Here is a 25,939-nt window from a genome sequence, read left to right on the forward strand (position 1 = left end):
GGGCCGCCCCGCTGGCGGAAAGGGCGGGATCCGCGCGCGGACTCGGGCCGTGGTTGGCTGGGACGGGCGGGGATTGGCCGGGGCGGGGCGCGCGGCGGAAGCGGCGGAAGCGGCGGTGGCGGCGGGGTGGGTCGGCATGGAGCCCGGGGAGGGCCCGGGGCCGCTGGGCCTGCACGGCGACGAGGAGATCATCGAGGTGGTGGAGCTGGGCCCGCCCGGGCCGGGTGAGACGGGGCACCCTGCGCCGCGCACCGGGCGGGGCCTGCGGGGTCTCCGGCCTCCCGCCGGGGCACCGGGAGCGCTGCGGCCCCACCCCAGTGCCAGGCCCGGCCGGTGCATACCCCCGGCCCGCGGCCTCTCCGCGCGTCGCGCCCCGTTCCCCTGCGGTTTCCCTGCCCTGGGTCTCGGGGCCGCGGCTGCATCGCGCATCCCCCGCTGCCCCGTCCCGCGGGGACCCCCTCTGTCCCGCCGAGCTCACAGCCGCCCCGAGAGGGTCGAGCCGGGCAGGCCGCGATCCGCGCCCTGACCTTCGCCCTCTGCAGATGACCTGGCCGAGGAGATGGAGGACGTGGACTTTGAGGATGAGGGGGCAGAAGAGCCCGATGCAGAGGCTTGGGAGTCGGAGGATGACGAGGGGGTGGAGGACGGCATGGAGGCACAGGATGACAGTGAGGTCACGTTCTCCCTCCACTCGGGTGAGTGCTGGGCACGGGCAGCAGCAGCTGGGACCCCCCCCCCCCCCCCCCCCCTCGGGACCTGGTTTCATCTTGGCTTTCTGCAGAGTCCAGGATTGCGGAGGGCTTTGCCAGGCTGCTGTCTCCCAGCCTTCCTGGGACAGCCATCAGGACTCAGAGCTGCCCTGGGCTTGTTTTTGCCTCATGATCTGGTGGAGGAGCCCTTTGGGCCTCCCATCACGGCAGCTGGCCCTAAGCTCAGCAAAAAGCCTGTGCTGCTCCTCCCCCACGTGAAGAATTGATTTGCACTGGGCTGGGCTGGGAGGTCAGCTTCCTGACATCCCACCCAGACCGAGGGCTGCATGGGGTTTGGACCCCGTGGGAATGTCAGGTGAGGTGGGATCGGCACTGTAGCCATGTAGCCTCTCCTTACTCTTTTTTGAAGCTTCTGTCTTTTGTGTGAGCCTTGACCCCAAGACCAACACGCTGGCAGTGACAGGTGGGGAGGATGACAAGGCCTTCGTGTGGCGTGTGAGCGATGGGGAGCTCCTGTTTGAGTGCTCAGGTGAGGTGCAGTGAACAGCTGTGTCTATCTGGACACATTTTTCTCCAGCTGATGCTGTGCTCCTGACTATCTTCCATACCTTGGCCTGAGCAGTCTCTGTCCCCTTATGTTTTTAGGACACAAGGACTCGGTTACCTGTGCTGGCTTCAGTCACGACTCTGTGTTCGTGGCCACAGGTGACATGTCTGGGCTTATCAAAGTGTGGCGGGTGGATGCCAAGGAGGAAGTGTGGTCCTTCGAGGTGGGGGACTTGGAGGTGAGTGGTGGAACCCCTGGTGCAGTGGGGAGCTCCCCAGCCAGGAAGTGGGGTGACACTTCTGTGACGCTGCCTGTCCCTCTCTCTGCCCAGTGGATGGAGTGGCACCCTCAAGCCCACGTACTTCTGGCAGGCACAGCTGATGGCAACACCTGGATGTGGAAGATCCCCAGTGGGGATTGCAAAACGTTTCAGGGTCCCGCATGCCCAGCCACATGTGGCAGGATCCTGCCTGATGGTGAGGCATGGGGCCTCTCTGGAGTGGGAAATGTCACCAGCTCTGTGTGGGCCCTCCTGCTTCTACCAGTCTGTGCTGAATGGGAGGTGGGGGGATGAGTGGGGCCCTGTCTATATTTGTTGTCTCTGTCTCATGCAGGGAAGCGAGCAGTGGTGGGGTATGAGGACGGGACCATGCGCATCTGGGACCTAAAGCAGGGAACCTCGCTGCATGTCCTGAAAGGTAAGGAGGAGGTTTATCACCTGGCCTACTCCCTAACTGGTGAACAGCCCCTTCTAGTGGTCTTTGACCGCTGCCTGGTTGGGCAGGAGGCAGCCTGGCACTGGGTTTCTCTGTCCCCACTGGTGCCTCTTGCTTGCTGGGGTGCTGGCAGAGCCGGGTGGAGGCTGCAGGAGGGTGCGTTTTATGGCTCACTGGGTCTCCGTGGGGAGGACACTTAAACCTCATACCTGCTGCTCACCCCCCAGGCCAGGATGGCCATCAGGACCCCTTGACGTGTGTGGCCAGCAACCAGGATGGCAGTTTGATCATGACGGGCTCTGTGGACTGCCACGCCAAGCTGGTCAACTCCGCCACAGGCAAGGTGGGTCTGTGTGGGCAGGGCAGAGCTTCAGGAGAGCTTCAGGAGATCTTCAGGAGAGCTGAAGACCCCCCAGGCCCCTGTCCTGGGCCGAGGGCAGAGCCGGGAGCGCTGGGGAACCCCAAACCCAGGGCCGGTGTGCGGCCATCGGCAGCCGGCAGGCGGCGCCCTCGCGCTGCGGGTGGAGCGCGGGCTGCGTGGTCCCGCCCGGCTCCTGGAAGGAAGTTCCCTCTTGTTTGCTCCCAGGAGCTGAGGATTTGGAGCCGGGCCTTCTGATGAGGGTGCAGGCTCGGTACCGAGTAAGGACGGGACCTCTGTGCATCTGGGTCTCCTTCCCTCGGGGTATAGTCACCCTCCCTCTACCCAGGTGGTGTGCGTGTTCAAGATGGAGAGTGTGACCCCCAAGGCACCCATCGGTGAGGGCGAGGAGGCAGAGTCCAACTCGGTGGAGTCGCTGGGCTTCTGTAACGTGTGAGTGTTGGGACAGCCCCTCTTCAGTGCTAGATCTCACAGGGCTTGTCACACAGATCCATTTGCATCCCTTGCGCTCAATCTGCTGCATTTCTCTTGCCTCCATCCTCCCCGGCTGGGTGTGGAGATCACTTGGGTGTGAGGCCAAGGGACACCAGCTGCTCAGTCCTCCCTGCAACTGTTGGGATTCTGGGCTAGCCTGTTGGACCACTGTTTGGCTGGGATACTCTCCAGACAGCTGTTTTCCTGCCCAGACATTGTCATTTTCTTCACAAACTATGGGCTGATTGCTGACTTGCTGTACTCTTGGGTTTCCCAAGTGGGGTGTTTGATGGCTCTAGCCATTGGGTTGTCCCTCATCTTGTCCACACAGTGCAGCCTTCAGCATAGGGTTTGCCTTTTACTCGGAGCCTTTACGTGTTTCCATCCCTGCTTCCCCATGTCCCATGTAATGCCTGTTCCCCTCTCTGCAGGATGCCACTGGCTGCTGTGGGCTACCTGGACGGCACACTGGCTATTTATGACCTCTCCACCCAGTGCCTGAGGCATAAGTGCCAACACGAGGTACAGCCCTACCCCCTCTCCCTAGGCCTGGAAGGTGGGCTTTGGGCCTGTTGGAGATCTCCCTCAGAGCCCAGGGGCAAGTTCCCAATTTGTACTTCTCCCTTAGCCTTGGGCTTCCCCAAAGGGCAGCCGCAGTCTCTGCACAGCGGATGTGCTTGGAGCTGGGGTCTGACTCTCCTGGGGACATGGCAGAAACCATGAGGGGGTGGGGGCACATGGGGGGAGCTAAGACTTGCTGGAGGTCCCCACTGTGGTCTCCTGCTACCCCAGTCAGGGATCGTGCAGCTGCTGTGGGAGGAGAGCTCGGCCGTGGTGTACACCTGCAGCCTGGACGGGGCCGTGCGGCTCTGGGACGCCCGCTCGGGGAAGATGATCAGCGAGTACCGAGGGCACTCCGCTGAAATCCTCGACTTTGCCGTCAACAAGTGAGCGGGCAACCTCTAGCCCCCTTCCCTGCTGGGTGGAGGGAGCAGTGATGGCAGGGGCCTCCAGCCTAGGAGCTCAAATCACAAGCTGTCTCTCCTTTGAGTGCCCTTGGGGTCTGGTCCCAAGGTGCAGGACAGACCCAGGTCCATGCTGAGACTTGAGGGTCTCAAGGGGGAAGTGCAGCACTTCAGAGCTGCGCCGGGGGTGATGGTTAGGGGTACTGGAAGCCCCCACCCCACCTCTGAGCCCTGTCTCCCTGCAGGGATGCCTCCATTGTGGTGACCACCTCTGGCGACCACCAAGCCAAAGTGTTCTGCGTCCAGCGCCCTGATCGCTAGAACTGTGTCAAGGGATGGCGTCCCGGCGCTGCCCTGCACCTTGTGTACAGAGGGACGAGGGACATGGTTTCACCACCCTTCTCCAGTGCGTGCTTTGTAATTTTCCAGCCTGCCCTGCTTTGCCCTCACCACCTAGGGGCCAAGCTGGGGGTTTTGTATGAAGATGTCTTTAATTATATAAATTATTTCACTTAACTGGATGCCATCTACTCTGCTTGTTTTGGGGAAGAGGACCTGGGGAGCTGTGCTCCCTCCTCAGGGATCTCCCCAGCATCCAGCCATGGCCTGAGGATCAGTGGCAGAGACTCCCATCCTAGCTCTCCCTGCCAGGGGGAATGAGGGGGTCAGGGTAGGAAGGAAGGGTGCAGGTTGCTAGCTGAAGGTAAGAAAATCCTGCTCTGTACAGTCCAGGAGTTCTCTAACAGAACAGGCTATTCCCAGATCGGGGTATTGCACCCCTAAGTTCACCAGAACTTGTATGTTCCACAATACAGGAATTAATCTCCCTTGGGGCTGTGACTCCAAACATCCCAGGGCAAGGTCACGTGCATTGACAAGCCAGAGCCCCACAGCCCTTTAAGATAGAAAGATCTTCTTTATTAATGAACCCCAACAGTATTTCTTCAGATACAGGAGTTTTGAACTCAAATACTCAGAAGAAAACAAGTTAATATTGCATTATTCTCATAAGAAATACTGCAACTTATTTCTGGTAACATATTGCAAAGCGAAACAGCTTGAAAAGAAAAAAAAATTAAAAAAGAAAAGAAATTAAGTCAATCAAACTGGAATTAAAGTTTTGTTTCTTGGAACGATCGAGTCCTCGCAAGCACAGCTCGTTTCTGCAGATTACTCCCCCAACTGTCGTACAAACAGACCCCGATTGCTTGAATTCCTTATGAGCCCACAGAGGTGCAACATTAAAAGCTACGATTATTGGGTAGCAAGTGCCCCAACCTTCATCCTCCACAGCGGCCTCAGTGACCCGGCGTTAACGGGTTGTGAACGTCTTCCCCCTGAAAGGATGCAGAGAGGGGTCAGCACAGCCCCAGGGCTTGTGGTGGGGTGCAGGTAGCCAAGCTCTTGAAGCCAGGCAGGCACTGCTGGGTTGCAGCTCACAGGGTCTGTGGCTGCAGAACCAAGTCATGGGGCTGTGGGGAGGGGCTAGCTTTTGCAGAGGTGACAACCCTCCTGCCCCAAAGCAGAATGCAAAGGGTATGTGACAGCACAGAGAAAAAGGACACCAAGGGGCTCTGGGATAAGCAGAAGGTAAGGGACCTGAGTGAAACATGTTCACACAGCTGCTCTCCTCCATCCACTTCACTGTGGGCTGCTGGTTCATGAGAGGGAGCCAGCCAGCATGGTGGCCTGGCCCCAACCATCCCCTGGCCAAGGGCAGCCAGTGACTGAGCAGCTGCAGACACACTGGGCAGCAAGACCTGGTCCAGTGCCCGCAAACCCCAAGGAAAGACCTGGCTCCTCTCCCTGCTGTGAGCTGGAGCTGCCCCCAGAACTGGACAAGCCAGCTCTAACAGGGAAAAAGCCCCAAAAATGCCACCAAGGGCTTGGTGGGGGGAAAATTGAGACACCAGGGCTTGCAAGGCCATGTGTGAGCCTTTTGTGAAGAACCTGCCAGCACAGGGTTTTACCTCAGACCCAGCTCCTCACAGGACATCTGAGGCAGTAAGCTGTGGGTCACCCCCATGGCACCCTGACCTGCCCTGGATTGCAGTATGCCAAACTGAGCAAGACCGAGCTTGTGGCTGGCAGAGAAGCCCAGAGAGCCAGGCCCTGCTTTGCTACTCACGTGATTGTTTTCATTTCTTTCTTCTCTGCGTCTGGACGGGCACGGTTGAGCACCTTGAGGAAATCTGACGTTTTCGCCCTCATACGTGTGTGAATATAGGCCTGTGTTTCATTAGGACAAAATGGGGACACGTCAGGATCCTGTCTTCATAGCTGAGATTTCAGGACACGTCAAAGCCAGGTCATTCTGAACAATTACCCTCATTTCTGTTCTCAGAAAGGAAACAAACCAGATCCAAAAGGGAAAAATCCTACTTCACTTCTAGAATGGAAAGAAAACAGTCTTGTGTCCAAGAGCACTGAGAAGGCAACGATGCAGCACTTGCCACCCCTGCGTGACTGGGGAGGGCAGTGGCAGACCCTAATGAGTTCTCAGGGGTACCCCTGTCCCCTGCTTCTCCCCTTCACCCAGGTTAGATGGGCTGAAGCCACCCTGTGTCCCCCAGCCCTCCTACCTTTGAGCACTTGATGTGATAGTGCAGGTAATCCCGGAATGTGTGGATCAGGTTTATGGTGTTGTCTCTGGCTGCAGCATTGGTGTGACGGGGGAACAGCACTGAAAGAAGAGGCCGACACAGACCATTAGTACCTCCTGAGGCTGCCCAAGGCCTTCAGGATCAGTGCTGGAGGCTTCGGGGTGTGCTGCATTGAATCCCTGCCTTGCTCTCTATAAAGAACCCTTTACTCTTGACACATACCAAGATTAAGCAGCACTTGTGATTTTAAATACAAGGCTTAAGAGCATTTTTCCACATTTCCCACAGCAGCCTGGGCAGTCTGCAGGATGCAGCCAAGGCCAGGTGCCCAGAAACAATGGCACTGTAGGAAACTGCATGATGCTGTATCAGTGCTTGGGAGATGTAACTGGAGGAGCAAGCTGGGAGGCAGACCAGGGTGCCCAGGCTGCTCAACCAATTTCAAGATCCAGTCTGCCCTGGGCCCTTGAAATTGGTTGTGGATCTTTGCCTGGCAGCTTGCTGGCCCTGTAAAACAGACAGACTTGGATACAAGCAGGTAGCTTGTTCTTTCCATAAGCTGGTGCTCTGCTACGTGTCCCAGATCCAAGGGCTGAAAGAACATTTTGTTTGGGTGATGATCTCACCTGAGCCTGTCAGATCAGGTAACTGGGAAATTTAGTCTCAACAAGAACAAAGTATGTGCCATCCCAGACCTCTTCTTTCCATAGCTGACAGCTGCCCAGGCCTCAAGGCACCATTCCCAGCACAGGAGGAGGGCAATGCTACCTTCCCCTTTCCCTGCAGTGTCTGTGCTCCACCTCTGAGCTCCAAATTACAGGAATGCTGGCCTGAGACACCCTAATAACACAGTCAACCATCTGGAAGAGACCTACCCCTTTGAACAGGGCAGGGTTTGGACTCCTCAACATTGCAACATGGGGAAGTCATGGCTCTGCTCGCCACCAGGTCTGCAGGCAGGGGAAAGTGGCTAATCAGTGTTAAGCCCAGAGCTGAGAGGCAGAGCTGGAGAAGCAAAATGCACTGCCCTGCTGCTGCTCTCTGACTGCCTCTGCTGACGAAGCACTGCATAGCTCCCTGCAGCTGGGCAACCTACAAGTACAGCTGCTTGAAAACTTTCACAAGTATCCTCCAGTTTCCACAATATCACAGCAAAGCCACTCTTCCCTTTGCTTCTGAATACTGAACTTATTTTGTAGGCGAACACTAAACAGCTCACTGTCCACTTCCACATCTTCTTGCCCACAGCAGAGCTGAGGTGACCTGATACAGAAAAGGGACACTCCAAAGGGGGTGAACAAGACAGAATGCAACCCCAGAGTCCCTGCAGCCCTCAGCGACCCACTTCAACACTCAGGAAAGGTACATTCCTTTTTCATGCAGCAGCAGGAACCTCTCTCCTCCCCAAGCACCCCCAAGCTTCAGAGCTGCCTGCTTACCAAAGGTGATGTAGCCAATATTATCTCCAACGGCTGCATCCGTGTCCTTCAGCTCCAAGGGTGGCTCCCTGTGGCTGAAGAGCACCTGTGGGGCTGTGTGACTGGCCCGGCGACCCTCCTTGAACTCCTGAACAAGACAAAGTGAAGGTGATTCCCACTGCGACCCTTCAGCAACATGCTGGGAAAGCAAATGGGGTTTCCACACTCCCCAAGGGCAATGAGCAGAAGGTTGCCCAGGTTTCCCTGAATGGATTGAGTTCGTCAGGCCAAATACCCAGAAAGTAACCCTTTTTCCCAGCAAAACCAGCCCAAAATGCATGGCTGTCCTGGGTTTATACATGACTGTAGCACAGCCCCTCAGCTGGGGTGGCTTTCAGTGTGTCACGTCCCTGCCATGGGTGTTTTGTGGAAGGGACACCTCAGTCTGAGCAAGCACAGGAGACAGCACAGATCCTGCTGGAACTTCAATGCTTCCAGTGAAAGTGGGCAGTGCCCATCACCCCAGAGGAACAGAAATTCTCGGGAAGGGCTGCAAGGTCTCCATCACACTAGTGTAAAGGTTCTGCCATTTGAGAAACCATCTCCCACCAGGAGTCTGCTCAGGCATCAAGAGGCATCTGGGGGTTTGAAGCTTGTATGTGAAACCTGCTCCTCTTAGTGCTCCCCTACAGCTCGAAACAATACCTTCAGGCAGGGAGATCCCTTCCCCCACCTCTGACAGCAGCACAACCCCCACCTCACAGGACGTGTACTGGCTCTGCATTTCAGGAACTGTAAGGACCATCTCTATGTGGGGCTGGGAATGTCCAGAGACTATTCTCCCAAGGCAGGGCAGTCTTCCCTCTGCCTCACTGACCTCCATCCCAACCTACAAATTATCAGGTACCCTTGGCCTCTCCTCTGAGCACAGTTTCTCCTGGGAAAGGCAGGAGAATCCATGTCCCTTTTACAGTAGATCACTGGGGTTTCCTCAATGAAATGCTTAGCTTGCATTTCTGCCTGCTTATGCCAGAGGGTGAAATGGTTCAAATGGCTTCACTGGTTAGCTAATGGTCACATTTTCTCCATGAGAGCCCTGATGAGCATACACCATACCCAGCTGCGTTATGCAAGACCAATAGCTGGAGGGAAAGAGCCACTGTGACTCAGAGTGGAAATTCCTGTGGCTGGGCAGAGGCAGGGTTTGCTGTTGTAAAAACCAAGAATTCGGGACATGGAGGCTCCGGGACAGCTGCTGCCTTGAAGCACTGCCATCTCCCCAGGAGCCTCACTAACCCCATTTTGTTCACATCATGCCTCCCTTCCCATTTTAAAAGCTGAATTCCAGGCCGAGGGATATGCTTGGTGGGGGGAAACCTCAAAGCCAGAGCAGATGCGCTGTCTGTAGCTAATGAACACAGTGAACAGAGCATTGAAGTAAGACTTCCACTGCAACAGGCCCTCTTCTGATGACACCCAAAACAGGTAAACTGGTCTGCAGCAAACTGGGACAGTAACTTGCTGTCCATGAGCCTGTCAGCACCACGACCTGGCACCCTTGAATGGGTGGGTTAAAGCCCCCTGGAACACCCTGCACGCCCTGCTCCATGGCCATGCCCACCCAGGAGGCTCCCCAGGAGCTTCAGCAGATGAATGAGGTGGGCCAGTGGTATGGACGAACACAGGTACCAGCATGCACTAAGCCTCCCCAGCCGCACATAGATGTCTCATTCTCCACAGGCTGCACACAGTCGTTCACAGACACACAGTGTTTACAAGTCTCTCAATGCTTCCCAGCTAAACAGCAATTGCAAAAGGTAGCTGAGTCCATAACTTGGTGTTATGATTGGTTCAAACTCAAAAAATTCAGTATATTCATAGCTCTAAAAAGCTCAAATTCAAGAGCTGTCACACTGAGCTGCTGAGTCTTTCCTGCAGCATTTGAGCATTAGCAGGAAGAAACTTCAAGGTGAAGACCACTCAGCTCCTCCTCAGGCATGGCATGACATTGTCTCACCCTTCCTCTCCCTTTACAGCCTCCTCAACATGCTCAGCTGGCTGGTGATCCCTACACCATAGCTATCCACACTACAGGGCCTCAATGTGGGGACTGAAGTATTCACTGTGGTGTTTCCCATCTGTAACGCATAATACGCTTGATTGTCCAAATGAGCAAGACTATTGATAATACAGATGCCAACGCAGGAGCCAGGAAAATACACTGTCTATGCCTATTAGCATGCTCTTCCATCCCAGTGCAGCATGGAGCAAAGCATTTACATGTGTTAAACCGCCTTTGTGCTCATTTCAGCAGCTTATTTGGCAATGCTGCTTCAAAAAAGCAGGCATCTGAATTGAGGACCAGACCCTTTCCCTGTAATTCAGTTTCCATACCTGCATAAAGACCTTTCCAATCACCACGTCATCGTCGTCCTTAAATACCGTGCTGAACACAACTGTGACACGGTCCTTCTTTGCCTCAACATACCTGCAGGTGGGAGAGAGAGAACCCAGCTGTGAACTCGAGCTAAGAAATTCAACTGGACGAGGTAACAACTGCGTGACAAGGCCAAGTAGATAAAACAGTCATTCACAGGCCTGGCTGCTGAAAGTTTCCCCTCCCTTGAAACAGTATTGACAGGGAGCAAAACATTTCTGTTGGGAGCGGCCAGTTCCTCTCCTGCATGCAGCCACAAGTGCTGCCACTAACAGAGACTCTTGTGTAACATCCCCAGCAGCCCAAGGCATAAGCATTGCCCTATAGGATACTTGTGGCAGCCTAGGACAGGCCTTTATTACCCTGTCAAAGCATGGAGCAGGAGGATTTCCTGACTTTCCACCAAAACCTACAGCTGTGCACAGGAGCAGACTACTGACCACTGTCCGACCCCCGTGCTGTTTGAACACTTACATTGTCTCATCGTCCCTGTAGTGGATGACTGCTCTTTTTTCTCCTTCTTTGCCCTCTTCCTGGAATTTGAAATACTTCTCAAAGACTGAAGCAAAGCAGTTGCGCTTCAACATGCCGGCTTGGTGCACAATGGCATCCTTGTCTGCAGGAAGGTTCTCCAGGTCGTAGAGCAAAGAGACATTGTAACCTGGGAAGGGACAGCCACTAACCTTAATAATCTACATAATGAAAGCAGAGAAATTTTCTTAAAAGACACACCTCCAGTCCCACTTTTGCCTTAAATCCTCCCCAGAGCCCCAGGGGTGAGTTCTTCCCACTCCACGCACTGCCAAAAGCCATGCCTGAACTCAGCGCGTGGCCATGGCAACGTTCCTGGGGCTCCTTCCCAAGCTCCCAGACACACGTGCTGGCTGAACTGCTCCCAACTTCTTGCAGCGAGTAGGAAGAGATGTTGTCACAGGTAACCATGGTTTTCCCGTGTCTCACAAAGCATCTTTGAGAAGAACAAAGACCCCAACCGCGAGGAACAGAGGCTTCCCGGAGGAGGACTGCATAAAGAATTACAGCTTGTGCTACAAGCTACTTCATCCCTGACATGTCTGAGCCACCTTTTAAATTGGCAATTTCAAATTGCCATTCATTGTATAGAGAGCCTCAGATATCAAGCTCTTCAAGTGCAGCCTTCATATGAGCATTTCTCAGGTGACTTAAGTAATTTTGGAATTGCATTCACATACACAGACAGAGTGAATGTTATTGGCAGGGTTACCTGATTCAGGATTTACCAAGTAGCTTCCATAGACTTTCTTCAATACCTAGAAAAGAAATTAAACATCGAGAGCACAAGCTATCAAGAGTTGTTTCCTCCTGCACAGCCTAGGCCATGTTTGGTCTTCTTTTAGAAGTATCAAATTACAGCACCTGCCTCCCCTAGTCTAAGAGAATTTAGACAAGTATTAAGTCATCAACTTCTAGTACTATTGGCTGTTCCTGCTCTGGGGAGGGCTCCCTGAACTCCACTGACAGGGGACAGACTGGAGGAGAGGACTCAAACCTGGAACTTTTTCGAGTTCTTGCTAGTCAGATTTGTGTGGGGAAGAAGCCTTATAGCTCATACCTTCAAAGGAGAACTATCAGCAGAGCCTGACACAACCCATCTGAGGGCTACCACTTTTTCTTCCATTCAAAGGCAGATGCAAAGTGTGCCTGGTCCCTCTCCTCACAGGACGGCAAGTTCAGAGCACACCGTGGCCTAGTGATCACACACTGTCTCAGCCTATGCACGGGCAGATGGGGAGCGAGAGGAGACTGCCAGGCAGCTTGGATACCTCCCAGAAGCAGAACCGCCTACAGCACAGCAAAAACCTTTCTTCAAACATAATCACTGCTGAATTTTACATCAATGGCAATTTCCAACTGAGCCATAGCTCTGTGTCAATGAGGGGGCTGGGAACAGGAGGTATTTCACAGAGAAGAACACAACAATGCTGTGGCAGAACTGGCCCTCCTGGGATGACACCCACTACCACGTGGAAAGGATACACAGGCTCTCTGCATGCCAAAACCTCCTCTCAGCAGAGAGCCTGCCTGCAGCAGCACAGGAAGATGCCCTGTCTTAGCAAGAACCCCACTCTGCATTCCTCACAGTGGAGTTTCACCAAAGACAGAGCAGAAACAGGGAAGTACAGAAAGCAACATTACAACAACTGGAGATTTAAAAATGCAATTTCTATTTCGTCAGCACTTCCAAGGCAGTCCTGTACAGATCCCATTTTCCTCTCAAAGTTTATATGAAGTTGCCTTCCACCCCTACCACAATGGCTGCTGCTGCACAGTGCTGTCAGCCACTCGCCCACCACAGGGGTTCTCTTGGGATCACAATCTGCACTGATCCTCACTAAACAGGCCAGGAAGGCTCCACCATTTGGGCTGCTTGACGCTCCTCATGCCAGCAGCAGTCCCTTCAGTGGTGGGCAATGCTGCTCCTAGAAAGCTCTGCATTCAGGAACCAGGAAAGCAGGACACTCAATCATATCTCTTCTGACTTAGGTGAGTCTTGTGGCAATTCACAGGAATTCACCTTGGGTTCAAATAACCGTTTCTCACCAGACTCACAATAAACTGATAGAGCAGTTTCCTTGTTTTCTTCCAAGGACAGACACCCAGAGGCAAAAGCCTGCTGGAAAGCCCTGGGTGAACCCCATTCGCTACTGTGTGGAGATTTGAAAACTGACTCAGGAACTGAGTCACACTTCCTGCCTCGCCATCCAACCACAGCTCAGAGAGGCTCCTTCTTTCTACCATAAATGGCCCTCCGCAAGCACAGGGCCCAGTCAACAGGAACCGAGCCTGCGACTTCACACAGCAGCAGTGAAAAGAGAACCAGTCTGCAAACCAAGGTCTGCACACACAGCAGGAGCTCAGCACTTGCTCTCAAGTGTGGTTAAGAATCAGAAGAGAAGCACCACAGATCTGTCTTGGTGCCTTCCTTCACTTGTGGGCTCAACACATCAGTCAGGGAAACTATTTCTACATGGTCAGTCTTCGCTTTGGACTTGCAAAATTAGTGGTGCCTTCTGCCTTTCAGGCTGCAGGGTCATACAAGATGAATACTTTTTCATGAGAGAGTGTGAACACACTTGGCCTTGTCTTTCAGCAAAGTGGGACTCCTGGTTGGCACAGGGCTGCTCCTTTGACCAATGTGAGATGGGAGCACAGATGCATCTCTAAGGGTCAGATGTTAGATCCAGCAACATCACAAGGGCATTGCCAACGCAGTATTTGTAGGCAGAAGGCCTGGAGATGCTTACTCACCTCATCAGCACCGTGTTCCTGGAGTTCCTTGTAGAATTTCAGAGAAATACTGACCATCACTTTTGTCTTGTCTCCATTGGGGTTTGAAATATGGTAAAGGACTCCATCAAAGTCTAAGAAGCAAGCAAGAGAAATGTGAGGGAACAGGAACCAGCTCCTAATTCTGAGGAAGGTTTTCCCTACATGTTCTAGTAACTGCATAAAGTGACACTGCTCCTCTTGTTCCAGCCCTCACACACACAGCAAGAGAGAAACCCACAATTAAAGGAAGTGGTAATGTCATGTAGGGAGACCTGCTATCAGTGACAGGGCTGAACAATTTTGACACCTGTCCATCACAGAAAGCTTTAGTTTCGTGTCATTTAGCACCCCTGGCAAATCCACTTGTGCTCAATACACAAGGATACAAACATGCAGAGACGGGAGCCTTCTGGATGGCCAGCACAGAAAGTGACTGACATGCCCACCAGGCCAGAGCTGCAGCCTGGAGGAGAAAACCTCTCTGCCAGCAAAGGCAGCTCAGCCGCTGCCTGCTGTGATAGCTTCCACTTCACTGCCGAACGGGCGGGGAGGGCAGGAGGCAGGGAAAGGCAACCCTCCAGCTACCTAGCTAGCTCTGCTTCCCCACAGAGCTTTGCAGCTTACACAGATTCCTGACAACAGAAGCAAAAAATCAGTTGCTGAATGAGTACTTGAACTTCCTTGGCATTTCTCTTCCTGGAGAGCAAACTTGAGGTGATGAATCCATTTTGCCTGTCACCCTAAGTCAGCTTCCTAACAACCCAAACCAGATGGTGCTAAAGACCTCATAACAAGTAGTACCAAGGGCAGGACTGGAGAACAGATGAGGTAAAAGAGAAGAGATATGTAGCAGGCACACACCAAAGCACTACCACCACTGAACTCAATGCTCTAGGGAAGTCCCAGGGAAGGCAGACAGACAGAGAAATAGTGGGGCAGCCAACAAAGCCCCAGCTCTGGGGATACTGCAGGGTCTCCACACCACCCCTGCCCAGTGGTGTGGGCAGACTGTTCAAACCAACCCTTGGTTCAGAGAAGTCAAGAGAGCTGCAGAGCTTACCTGCAAATGTTACTTCTACTGCCTCTGGTTTATTTCTAAAAAGGAAAGAACACAAAGGAGGTAAATGAGAGCTCCAACAGCAGCCTCCAAGCTGTGAAGGAAAGAGGATTAATTTCCAATTACTTATTTCTCACAGACAGCTCTTCCTCAAAACCCTTTTATCTCCTGCTGTTCAACTAGTAGTAACCTTTGACAAGAGATCTTAGACTTCTCCCCCTTCCTATAAGTACCAGTTTTACCCCAGATGACATAAATTAGACCTTGAAGCTGGCACAGATTGCTATTACCTGTAGTTTATTAATAGATTTTGACATCACAGATTTCCAGTTAGAAATGCCTAAGAAAGCTACTCCTTACTAAGAAGTTTGTTTTCACAAGCACACTCTCTGTACAGAACAGCTATGACACAGGTTTTGGGACAGAGGATCTTTTGTAAGGTCCTGCAATACCAATTCATGGAAGGAGCTGAGTAATCCTTCCTGACACAGTGCCCCCTTCACCATCAACACCAGCTCTGCAAATATGTTGCTACAACTTGCTTGCAGAGAAGACCCTTGTTTCCAAGTCCAGTGTTAGGAACAAGCCAAAAAAGGAAACTTTCCAGATGTTCATTTCATCCTGCCCCCCTTCCAAAACACCCCAACATTTTGCCAATAATCTCAGCAGAAAAATTAGCTCTGGGTGTGCTCTAACACTGTCCTGAGTGGTCTCTGGGACCCATGATCAGCAACAAAATGCCTTGCGAGCCAAAGGCAGATCACATCTTGCACTGTGACTATGAAGACTAAACTGCTTAACAAACCCTATTTTGACATTTGTCCATGATCTGTAGAAGAGCAGGACTCCACGAAAGATGTAACTGCCTCTGGAAGGTCATTTCATTGGGAGTGGCACTACATAACTGCTTTCACGGCTCCAAGGAGACTGGTATTAATAGGTCATTTTCCAACAGGGAATGATGCAAAGGTATCTCTACTGCTGAAAGCAGGCATAGAAAATGAGAACAGGATAAAAATGCCAGTCTTGTACTGCTGTTTCACACTGTATCTCCATTTATTTTTCAAAAGTGGATGATATTAGACTACAGACTAATGCTGCAGCTAACAGAAATCTAGTCTCTAACAGTCCATTTACACCTGCCTGAACCAACATACTGAAACAGCTTCCCAGAGTAAAGGCAGTGGTCTCAACTATGCTGCTGCTGCCTCCCAGAGACCAGGTTCAACCTTTTTGCTGAAACTTGCTCTTCCACACACTTGTGTGCTGCTGGCTACACCGTGGTACATACACTGAGAAGGTGGGGGGAAGTGATGACTCAATATCTACTTTCCCTCACCATATTCTGTGACGACTTAAATGATTTTATCTCAGCAGAAAGCACTGTTTTTCCATCAGCTTTTCTGCAGTCAGCCTCATTCCTGGAAGGCAGAAATGACCACAATGTGCTAAAACTCAAGCTGGGCAATACGGGGAGATGAAGGCACTGCACTCCACTGATCCCAGACACTCACCAGGTCAACTACATTCTAATACAGGGGAAAGGCAGAAATTAACCCCCAGAGGGAGATTCTAAGTGGAAATTAAGAGGTGTTCCTGCTTCTTGAAAGTGATTAGCTGTGAAAGGCAACAGCTCTCTTTTTGTCTGAAGGCTGGGAAGCCTCTGTCTTTTGTGCCACATTGCTGAAGATAAAAACCACACACTTGAAAGAAGCGGTGCAAGTGCACCCAAAGCAGGTCCTTTAGTTTAAGAGCTGTGCCAGCTACCTGTGACCTCTCTTGCTTTCATCTTCCCTTCCCAGCTGGGCCTGAGATGGGCTCAGCAGGCATCCCTGGCTGCATATTTAGCTTGGGCTCTTGGAAAGGAGAGCAATTCCTCAAGCCATGTCCAAGCCACTTCTGCTCACTGAGGATGGCTCAGAGCAGAGATGAAAGAAAATCCCAGAGATCCCACTCGGTCAGTTCATGCAGACGTATTCTTCTTTTAGAGCACCACACTCAGACGTGGGAATCAGCTTGGATGGCAGTATAAATTTATATAAAAAAAGAAACCTATGTAGGAAGCTTTAAAGATAGCACAGGCAGGCACATGAGAGCTAGGAATATTAAACAGGATGCATCCTTAAACCTCTGTTCCATCTTCTCAGAGTTACACCTTTCAAACCCCATTCCCCACAAACATAGAGCTGACACCTCCCAGAGCCCCCACTCCCAGCAGAGCCCTCCAAACACAGCACCTCCCTCTGAGAAATGCAAGGAAGTGGCTGACAGCCAGCGCACTGGAGTGGTTTTACCGAGGAAGGATGATTCCCCATTTGGTCGCTGTGTACCCAGGGGACGGCAGGAAGATCACTCATCACATTATTGAAGAAGCCGAGCAAGACCAGTACAGGAGCCAGTTGATGGCTCTGCACGAGAGCCTTTGTTCTGCACACAAAAGCTCACTGCTAACACAGCTGGGTTTGAGCCTGTTATTGTGCAAATGTCATTTCTCAGAGAAGTTATTTTAACACTGATTTCCCAAGTGGCTCAGTTCCGGTACTTGGGGATGCTGAGGAGGGGGAGTATTTAAGGGAAAAGAAGGTAACTGGGCAGAACTTTGGGTGCTGAATATTCAACCACTTCCCGGCACAGCTTCAGTGAAGCAAGAGCTCACGTGAGCTGCATACAGAGCTCCTCGAAGCCACGCTGGCCCTGTCACCTACCACACAGCGGGTTTCCTGCCTCACCGGGCACACATTTAAGTAGCCCAGGTCTGGCCTGGCCCAGGGGAGGAGAGAGAAGCGCATTGGAAGTGTGGCTTGGAGCAAAGTGAGCTCCCTTAGCCTTTCACAATTCAGGAGCTTTACAATCACAACGTTTAACGTGCTTCTATTTATTTCTCTGGCTCGCCTCATCAAAACTACCCTGTCTACTTAAAATGTTCCTCCAACAGAAAAACCAAACCTTTTGCTACCTAGACTGTTGTTCCTGCATCAAGAAGTCCCCAGGCAGAAGAGAGAGAAGCTCTCACCTTCAGTGCTCTGTAGTTTCTGGATGAGCAACAGTCCTGCAGGTCACACGCACGTGTTCACTTCCCCTTGACCTTCCAATAACCCCATCTTCCACCACCAGAAAAAGCCCTATGGAGGCACAACGTGTCCTCTCCATGTTCTGTCCTTCCTGCTCTTGTGTGGGTGAAGGCTCAGTGCAGATTATTCACAGCAGGCCTGCGATGGGGCTGGCACCACTGAGGGTGGGTACCAGTTACTGTCAGGTTACTGGAGTGATCCCAAAGAACTCTGCCTGTTCTAGCGTGCTCTGGTGTCCCTTGCCTCCCTGAGGAGACCCTCCATACCCATAGTGAGAATTGGCAGTTTAGCAGCTTGGTGCTGAATGACTAAATCCCAGCTGGACTGTAAATCCCAACTGGGCAGCCAGGAGCTCCACTGGGGTTCGCTTCTACCCTGATCCAAATCTCTGAGAGACAGACTAAGTCTAGCTGTACTCAGAGGATTTCAGAGAGGACAGCTCATCCACTCCTGGGGCAGAGAACTGCCATGACTCCTGCAAGCTCCTTACCACCAATGCTACCTGAACCACAGCATCCCTCAGTGACCTTCCCCATTTGCTACCATCTGCCCTGAATGGACAATGAAATCATCTCATACCAGGAATAACTGAGATGGCTTCTCTCTGCACTGAACACTGAATCCAGACCAGACCTTTCTGCAAACTTCTGCCTGAACTCCGACGCTGAAGTGGCAGCTGTTCCCAACAACAGTCAGTTTTGTGATAACACTTATCAGGTCTCAAGTCAAACCCACACCAAATCCCATCTGCCCTCTGTTTGTAACAATAAAAGATCCTGACAGATTTTACGTCTTCTTGCCTGTATTCCTCCTGTTAATCTCCAAATGGCTCCTACGCCCTATCTAATACACAGCCAGCTCCAAATCAGATTTTTCACCCTGGCAGAACATCCGTGAAGAGCCACAGTGGCCATGGAGAGACATCAGTGAACACTTAAGAGAAAAAGCAAATCTTTTTTCAGACAGCCTTTCCTCAATTTTAACTTGGACAACTTCCCAACTTCCCGGTTACATTCTCAGGCCACAAAGGCTCTTAGTGGTATGTTACAACAAATTTAAGAACAGAAGAGTGAAGACTATAAGTATACAGAACCTTCATCTCCTGTATTAAAATGACCTAACTGCTAACTTGGCTGACAACCATATTGAAGCATCTCCCATATCACAATTAAGGCCTCTACCAAATAATGGAGAATGGCAATTATTTCAAAAGCTGCAGGCATGCAGATACTCTAATCTCTTGGCCTACAGGAGGGGGGGGGGTGGGGGGGGAAGGGGTATTTCAAAGCACAAAGCTCTGAGCAGAGCTTTCAGATCACCAGAGCCAACACACGATTTGGATAAAGTGAGCCAGATTCAGTGACAGACTGCAGGCTCTCACTACAGAAAGGTCACCCCAATAAAAAAAATTATAAGCAATGTCTAAAATTATCTGAACAGTTCCTCCACTCCTGGGCCCCACTCAGCTAACAAAAGCCTCCCTGCGTAAGCTGTGGGAGCATATGTAATCAAAAAGCTCTCATAGTTCTGGCAGCACACCCACCATGAACTCGAGCAGGAGTGCTCTGTCAGGTGGGCGGTGCCGAGTGGTGTACGGCAGTCCCTACACATGCCAATTCTCCCCTTTTGGTTAGGTGACCCCTCCATGCCCAAGGTTTTCCCTTGCTGTGTGCCCAAGAGCCTAGAGGAGAGGGCCGGTAGGAAAGCAGTGGGATTCACAGATGGTCCTGCAGCATACTGGCACTGGCAGTTCCTCTTCCAGGCAGATCTTCATCCCGTGCATCCTCAGTCATAGGCAGATAGCCTGTGGTTCCCCACCAGAGTGATCCAGAGCTGTGCCATGCCTCTAGGGAAGAGCCTAATTTTGCATGCACTTTCACTGTGTTTCTTTAGTACAGTTATCTTTAGATGGATAACTGCTCTTCTCTGTGTCAAGCATTGGTGGCTGCAGTGAGAACCACTCTCTGAAGATAAAACAGAGCAGGCCCCTCTTAGGAACCCGAGATGAAAACTGAGGCTGGAGTGATGACAGAACCACCTGTGAAAGCCTAACACTTTTCAGATCTGGCTTCTCTTCCCTCCTGTTCTGTGCGCTGTTGCACAAAAGCGGAGCACTGCCTACTTCCAGACAGAGGTGGTTCACGATCCACCATTAATGCAAAGTCACCTTCCCAAGTGTCTGAAGCAGGATGTGCTGTGACAGCCCAGGAGCTATGCTCCAACACCTACAGCCCCCCTCAGTACACGGACAGCCAGGGTGTACCACGAGCACTGCCTCTGCCAGCAAAACCCAAGGGTACCTCTTTCTGCCAGCAGCATTTCCCGAGTGCTCCTCAGTCAGGCAGAGTGAGTTTCAGCAGGTGAGGCTGTGCCTGGAGCGATGTGCAGCTCCAGGCTGGGCTTGTGAAGACACTGAGCCAGCACCTGCCACTGCTGCTGAAGAAGGGAGATCTGATCCCTGCTCCACGGTGAGCAGCCATGACACAATGAAAAGGATGAGGAAACTCATGTAAGCTAAAAATACCCAGTTTTGCCTGTTTAATTTTAACCTAGGTCACTTCCCCAATCCTGTTTCCCTTGAAGCCTGTGTCAGCAAGAAGGAGGGGGTGGCAGAGGAACAATCTCTGGTTCTGTTGGGGTCTCTGAGCATCCCTGAAGCCACATACAGCCACAACCACTCCTGAAGAGAGTTCCTCAGTAGTGCCCGGCAGGATTCAAAGTTCCTCCACCCTCTCAGCACACCAGCAGCCTCCAGACGCTCCTCAGTCTCCCCATGATGAACTCACTTCAAGTCACAAGATGAACACGAAATTCTCACTGCCCGGTTTCAGCCAGGGCTCAGCCTCTGTGTCTGAAAGGCTCAGCTCTACAGCCCACAAGCATCAAGTGACCGCAGGTGGGAAATACCATAAAGCGGGCACGTGCAGCTTCAGCCCAGCTCCTACTGGCTCACAGGAACCACTCTGCATCAGGGAAGTTCAAGCTTCAGCTGATTCCCCATGCAGCTAACAGTCAGGAAGCCCTGCAGATCTGTACCTACTAATGGCTGTAAAGAAACCACCAATTTAATTTGAGATTTTTTTTCCCTCTGCCCCCAACCCAGGAAAAGGCATACTGTTCCCCAGCTATGCAAATTTGTGTTCTTTTGCACAGTGGGTAAATAATAAGTAACAGTTTGAGACAGATGATTAATTTACTAAAGATATTGGGTAAGCTGTGTATGACTGGAAAACCAAACCCTAAGACCAAAGCCTTGTGCCACACTCACTGGGGTCAGTTAAATAAGAGCAGGACAAAACTGGATGGAAATGCATTAGTTAGAATGAGTATTCACCAGACACAGAAGACAATCATCAAAATGTTTTACGCTTTAAGTATTTGTGGGGTTTTTTTATGTCTGTGTGGTTAGCAAAGGGAAGCAATGATGAGAAACAGGATCTTCTCACAGGTAGAGCTCATCTCCACACACCACATTTCTATGAGAAACAGGAAAACCCACCTGTGACACCAGCTTTTAGGCAACATCTCAAGTACAAATGAATCGGTCAAAAGCTTATGGAAGCTTTCTCTGGACATGTAAAAAAGCTCACGAGCCAACCTCATTTCAACAAAATTATTTCCACATACTGACCAGGTATTCCCACACTGCAGCAGTTCAAATGCTTGAAAACTTCAGTAGCAAATTCCTAACTCAAGTTATTTCAACAGATTCTGGTAGCTTTAGGCTTTTATTTAATAACGTAGTTGGTTTAAGAGAATAGATTTAAACAAAGAAATTACTAGAGCTAAATAAAGAAAAAAAAATCAGATGCGCTGAAGTCCATCACCTGTTACCACCTTGATCTAAATATCACCTTTCAACAGTGGCTGTACAAGGAGGTGAGATTTCCATGGGGTTTGCCCACAAAATCAAATTAAATTTCAAACGACCGTATTTACAGGTGGGTGCTGCCAAGCTCAAAGGATCTTGTCAAGGGAGGACTCTTAAAGGTGGGTTAGGCCCTGCCTCAAGTGCTGATCTCTGTCTGCAGTCCTACCAAAGTACCTTTCACACTGGGAACTCCAGGGACAGCTGATGGACTTCCATGCAGAGCAGATTTTGACATATATGACAATAATATTACGGCTGTGAATTAATTTCAACATCTAAACATGACCTAGTTCTACATGACAAGGTGAAATGTGGAGCGTCTCCTACCTGATAGCCCAGGAAAGCTCTGCAGGGACCCACCAAACTATGGCTGCACTGCAGTAGAGGGGAGTGACACAGCCCATGTCATGGGACAAGTCTCTGGCAAAGGATTTGGAAATGAACCCTGCCCTGCCCCACTTCCAGGCTGGCGCTGAACCCACCAGGCACACCTGGCTCTGAGACAACCACTATTGACAAATCCCTGCATTGCATCTGCTGCACTCCTGGGTTAGAGCAAATAATGTAAACCCAACTCTGCCCCAGTGTTCAGACTCACTCTTCTCAGTCACTAAATTCTTCAAACCTTGACCTTGCCCTGACTGTCCTGTGTTTGTCCCCAAGACACACCTTGGAAAAACCATCACCAAAATAGCAAAATTCAGGAAATCCCTTCCTGCCTCCAGGCTGAGCACCACAGGAATAACCCCAGAGCTGTGGCCATAGGAAAAATAAATATCACTTGAATAAATGTTTGATAGCACCCACTCCTTAGAAGACTTGAAACCAGGAGGAACCTCCCAGCACCTCACCAGCCTGCACTTGCCTGGACAGGGAGACCCCAGAAAAAGCACAGAAGAAAATTCAGAAGTAAATGTCTTCCTCACCTTCAGCAACACACTCAAGGCACAAAACTTATCTAGAAACACCATCTAAAGAACAGAATATGCCAAAGATGACTAAGAGGTAGAAACAGAGCACCATCAGCCATGCTACAAATTGATCCAGGAACAATCGGTATGTCAGGCACGCGTGTCAGCACACAAGTGAGGTGGCTTTGCCACACAGCAAAATGGAAATCTCAGGGGCCTGCAGGCTGGTACAGAGCAAGCAACCCCAGCTCTGCTCACAGAGTCAGGGTTTTGGGGTGCATTTAAACCTGCAAACTGCCCCCTCCAAGTCACATCAACACAGAGACATATGCACATTGCTCTCTCTCTGTCAGGAAGAGTGCCTTAGTACAGACTAGTGATGGACAAGCTGTTCTGACACTCACTATGAACCTCTGTACATGCCATATTTTCTAATGGATGCAGCTGCAATACCACAGTGGTCACCTGGGAGCTCTCTCTTCCAAGTGCGGTGCCTGTGCTCCGGGGAAACTTGTTGCATTAAATGATCAGGGCTCAAGAAGAATCAAAATCTGGGAGCAGCTCAGCTGTCCTGCAAGGCAGAGCAGCCTGTGAGATTATTCTATGAAAAAACCCCACCAAAACAAAACACCAATTCGAGCAACAAGTCAACTGAGAGTGGGGAGAAAGCAGAGGAAGTGGTCTCTGACAATGTTCTGCATGCAAAAGGCTGAGAGCTTCAAAAATCGCTGGAGAAAAAAGGTAGCACAGAAAAAGGCATCTGCCTGGGGGGTCCTTTCCTGGAGCAGCCTAAGCCCTGACTTTCGAGGCACCAGGGAACGCTCCACCCCAGAGATAACACCGCTGCGCTTTGCCTCTCAAGGCTTTGTCTCTGTACAAAGGTGACTCAGTCAGCAGGCAGTGCATCAAGCCCACAGGCCACTCAGCTGCAGATACGGACAGTCATACTGAAGGGACTTCCTTCCAAGCTAAGCTGTGTCCTCACAAGCATCTTTACAGCCCTGGTGCAATACTCGCAGTAAAAAAACCACTGGCTCCCCAGGGACTGAACTGTCCCAGCCAGAGACGTGGGTGCAAACCAGACCCCCCAGTCTGCCCCCCGAGGCCAGGACACCCACCAGGCTGGCACCAGGGGCCATGACTGACCCGTGGGCCTGTACCCCTACTGCTCAAGAAAGCAAAGGGGGAGCAAGCTGGAATTTGCAAAGCAAAAGGCTGAGGCCATGACTCCACACACACGCTTCCTGTTCCTCGGCTCCCTCTACACATTCTGTACCAGCGCTGGCACCACGCTGATGAAGCCCGCTTTACCCAAAGCAAACACCCTGCAAATCCACCTTCCTCCCTTCCCAACTTCCTCCTTGTCCCAGTCCTGTCCTCCAGTCCGCCTCAGCACTGCAATCTCCCATACCCTTCCTAGATCCGTCCTGCTCTCCCGGAGCTCTCACTGCTCTCGCACTAACGACTCCATCCAGCGCCACTCTCCCCTCCAATACTGCCTGTCCCACTCCGCTCCCTCATTCCCCAGGCCTTCCCTCTGCCCAAGCTCTGCCCATCCCCGCCGCCTGCAGCTCAGTTCCAACAGCCTGACCACCCTCCTCCCAGCCCCTGCACCCTGCAGGCCGCCATCCCGTGCCCGCTCTGCCCTCCTCGTTCCCCGGGCCGCCACCTGGTAGCCCAGTACCCGCTGGCTCAGTGCCGCTCCCCGCCGCTCTCCAGCCCCACATCCTGCCTTGTCACCATTCCCCGGCCCCCACCTTCCGCCTCTCTCAGCCCCATCCTCCCCCGGCACCACCCGCCAGGCTCTACCCTGTGCCCGGGCGCCTGGCACGGCCCGGGCCCCGCCAGCCACCGCCCCCTCGCCCCTCCCTCGGTCCGCGGACCCGTCCCCGCCCCGCCCCGGCTCCCCTGTTCCTACCCGGCGGCCGCGCCCTCAAACTTGAGCGTGAGGGTCTCCTCGATGATGCGGTTGTTGACCTCGAGCAGGATCATGTCGGTGCCGGGAGCGGCTCTGAGGGAGCCCAGCCCGCTGCGCGCACCGGGGACCCGCCCGAGCCTGCGCCGCCGCTTCCGCTCTCGCGCCTGCGCGTCACTTCCGGCTCGGCGCCGCCGCACGCGCAGCCCCCGCCCCGCCCCGCCCTTGCCCCGCCCACCCAGGATGACGTCACAAACAGCCCCGCCCCGCCCCGCTGCGGGGGCGGGAGGGGGAGGGGACGGGAGGGTTATGGGGGGGGAGGTTGTCCCCTAAATGTGGTGGGACAGAGATACAGGGGTGGGTTGGGGGGTGCTCGTGGTATGGGCATCACCGCCAGCTGGGCCGAGGCAGGGATATGGGGTGCTCTTGGGGTATGGAAGTCCCCTAAAGTGTGAGGTGCCCCCTCGGTCATGGAGTACTCCCAGTGTATGGAGGTCCCCGAAACAGTGGGGTGGCTTTAGGATTATGAGGACACTCCAGGAAGTAGCAGGTGCGCCCCAGCGTACGGGGGTCTGTGTAAGAATTGGTGCTCCAGGGATATGGGGGTGCTTACAGGGGAAAATGGCATCTTGCAAAATGGGTAATTTCAGAGCTACAGGGCCCCAAAAATGTGAGGTGATACAGGGCGTGGGAATATCCTAGGGGGTCTGCAATGGTGCCCTGGAGCTGGGGGTTGCCCAAAACCGGGCAGGTGTTCCCAGAGAATAGGAGTGTCCTTGTGTCTGTGGTGATACCCACGGGATATGATGGTGGCACTTGCCAGGTGCCCCCAGGGAAGAAAGGTGCCCTGAAAACGTAGGGTACCCACCCGTACGATGGACAAGCACGGAAAGCTGTGAGGATGGGGGTGCTCGAAGGGTTTGTGAGAATCCCAGCAGAATGGGGATGCATGGGGAATGGCCTCACGTGCAGGTTTCCCCTAAAGGCAATAGGGGTACTCAGAGCCACGGCATTCGCTAAGTCTGTGGGGCTGGCACAGGGGCACGGCTCTCTCTGATGGCATGGCACAGCCAGGGCAGGAGGGACATGGGACTCTACTCTGGGGGGGTATCCCACAGCAACCCCCAACAGAGGGCAAGCCAGCCTTGAAGTCTCCCTGTGCATCCCCCAAATGCTGACACCACCCTTGCTCTATCAATGGGGAAACTGAGGCACAGAGCCTTGCATTGCCATCACCCACTAGCCACGGCCTCAAAGAGCTTCTGCTCTCCTGGGGGGACGGTAGCACACAGGGATGCCTTGAAGGGGATCCCCGCATCCACTGAGGGCCTGGGGACAAAATGGAGACTCCTAACTGGAGACCCCTGGGGTGCATCACTGCAGGGATGACAATGAACCCCTGGGTGCACCCCCGGTGCAGGGCGGCCTGGACATCCTGAGACAGGAGGGTGACAGGGGGGCTGTGGGCTCCCCTTGGCCTGGGAAAGGCATCTGGGGGGACCAGGGAAGGGTCCCTTTGGCTGCCACTTCCGCTTCATGCTGGAGAAGATTTTGCA

General features: G+C 52.5%; 2 protein-coding genes across 3 annotated transcripts; one reads left to right on the forward strand and one right to left on the reverse strand.

The window, feature by feature from the left end:
* The first annotated feature begins 123 nt into the window (after positions 1-123).
* AAMP (angio associated migratory cell protein) lies at positions 124-4,312 on the forward strand. Its single transcript, XM_082284885.1, has 11 exons — positions 124-224; positions 543-695; positions 1,120-1,239; positions 1,356-1,495; positions 1,589-1,733; positions 1,872-1,955; positions 2,201-2,316; positions 2,681-2,784; positions 3,258-3,348; positions 3,619-3,773; positions 4,037-4,312. Exons 1-11 carry the CDS (start codon positions 137-139, stop codon positions 4,110-4,112), a joined length of 1,272 nt encoding a protein of 423 aa, XP_082141011.1. The 5' UTR covers positions 124-136; the 3' UTR covers positions 4,113-4,312.
* Positions 4,313-4,687: 375 nt separating this feature from the next.
* ARPC2 (actin related protein 2/3 complex subunit 2) lies at positions 4,688-24,542 on the reverse strand. 2 transcript variants are annotated; one of them, XM_082284887.1, is made up of 11 exons: positions 24,387-24,491; positions 22,934-23,039; positions 14,619-14,653; positions 13,538-13,650; positions 11,493-11,538; positions 10,724-10,910; positions 10,207-10,300; positions 7,834-7,960; positions 6,374-6,474; positions 5,920-6,020; positions 4,688-5,128 (listed from the first exon to the last, which is right to left on the reverse strand). In XM_082284887.1, the coding sequence occupies exons 4-11, from the start codon at positions 13,592-13,594 to the stop codon at positions 5,104-5,106; spliced, it is 738 nt and encodes a 245-aa protein (XP_082141013.1). In that variant the 5' UTR covers positions 13,595-13,650; positions 14,619-14,653; positions 22,934-23,039; positions 24,387-24,491; the 3' UTR covers positions 4,688-5,103. The 2 variants fall into 2 exon arrangements, with proteins under 2 accessions (XP_082141013.1, XP_082141012.1); XM_082284886.1 differs by lacking the exon at positions 22,934-23,039 and having other exon boundaries at positions 24,387-24,542.
* Positions 24,543-25,939: the final 1,397 nt, after the last annotated feature.

Source organism: Coloeus monedula (genome assembly GCF_965178545.1).
Source record: "Coloeus monedula genome assembly, chromosome: 7".
NCBI lineage: Eukaryota > Metazoa > Chordata > Aves > Passeriformes > Corvidae > Coloeus > Coloeus monedula.

What these genes read in the sequence shown, in the direction of transcription:
- AAMP (XM_082284885.1), top strand. Translation starts at nt 137, where the DNA reads ATGGAGCCCGGGGAGGGCCCGGGGCCGCTGGGCCTGCACGGCGACGAG. An exon ending in CTCGCTGCATGTCCTGAAAG is followed by an intron (nt 1,956 to 2,200) that starts GTAAGGAGGAGG and finishes CTCACCCCCCAG; the next exon opens with GCCAGGATGGCCATCAGGAC. An exon ending in TCAACTCCGCCACAGGCAAG is followed by an intron (nt 2,317 to 2,680) that starts GTGGGTCTGTGT and finishes CCCTCTACCCAG; the next exon opens with GTGGTGTGCGTGTTCAAGAT.
- ARPC2 (XM_082284886.1), bottom strand. Translation starts at nt 24,460, where the DNA reads ATGATCCTGCTCGAGGTCAACAACCGCATCATCGAGGAGACCCTCACG. An exon ending in AGTAGAAGTAACATTTGCAG is followed by an intron (nt 13,651 to 14,618) that starts GTAAGCTCTGCA and finishes CTTGCTTCTTAG; the next exon opens with ACTTTGATGGAGTCCTTTAC. An exon ending in CTTGGTAAATCCTGAATCAG is followed by an intron (nt 10,911 to 11,492) that starts GTAACCCTGCCA and finishes GTCCCTTCCCAG; the next exon opens with GTTACAATGTCTCTTTGCTC.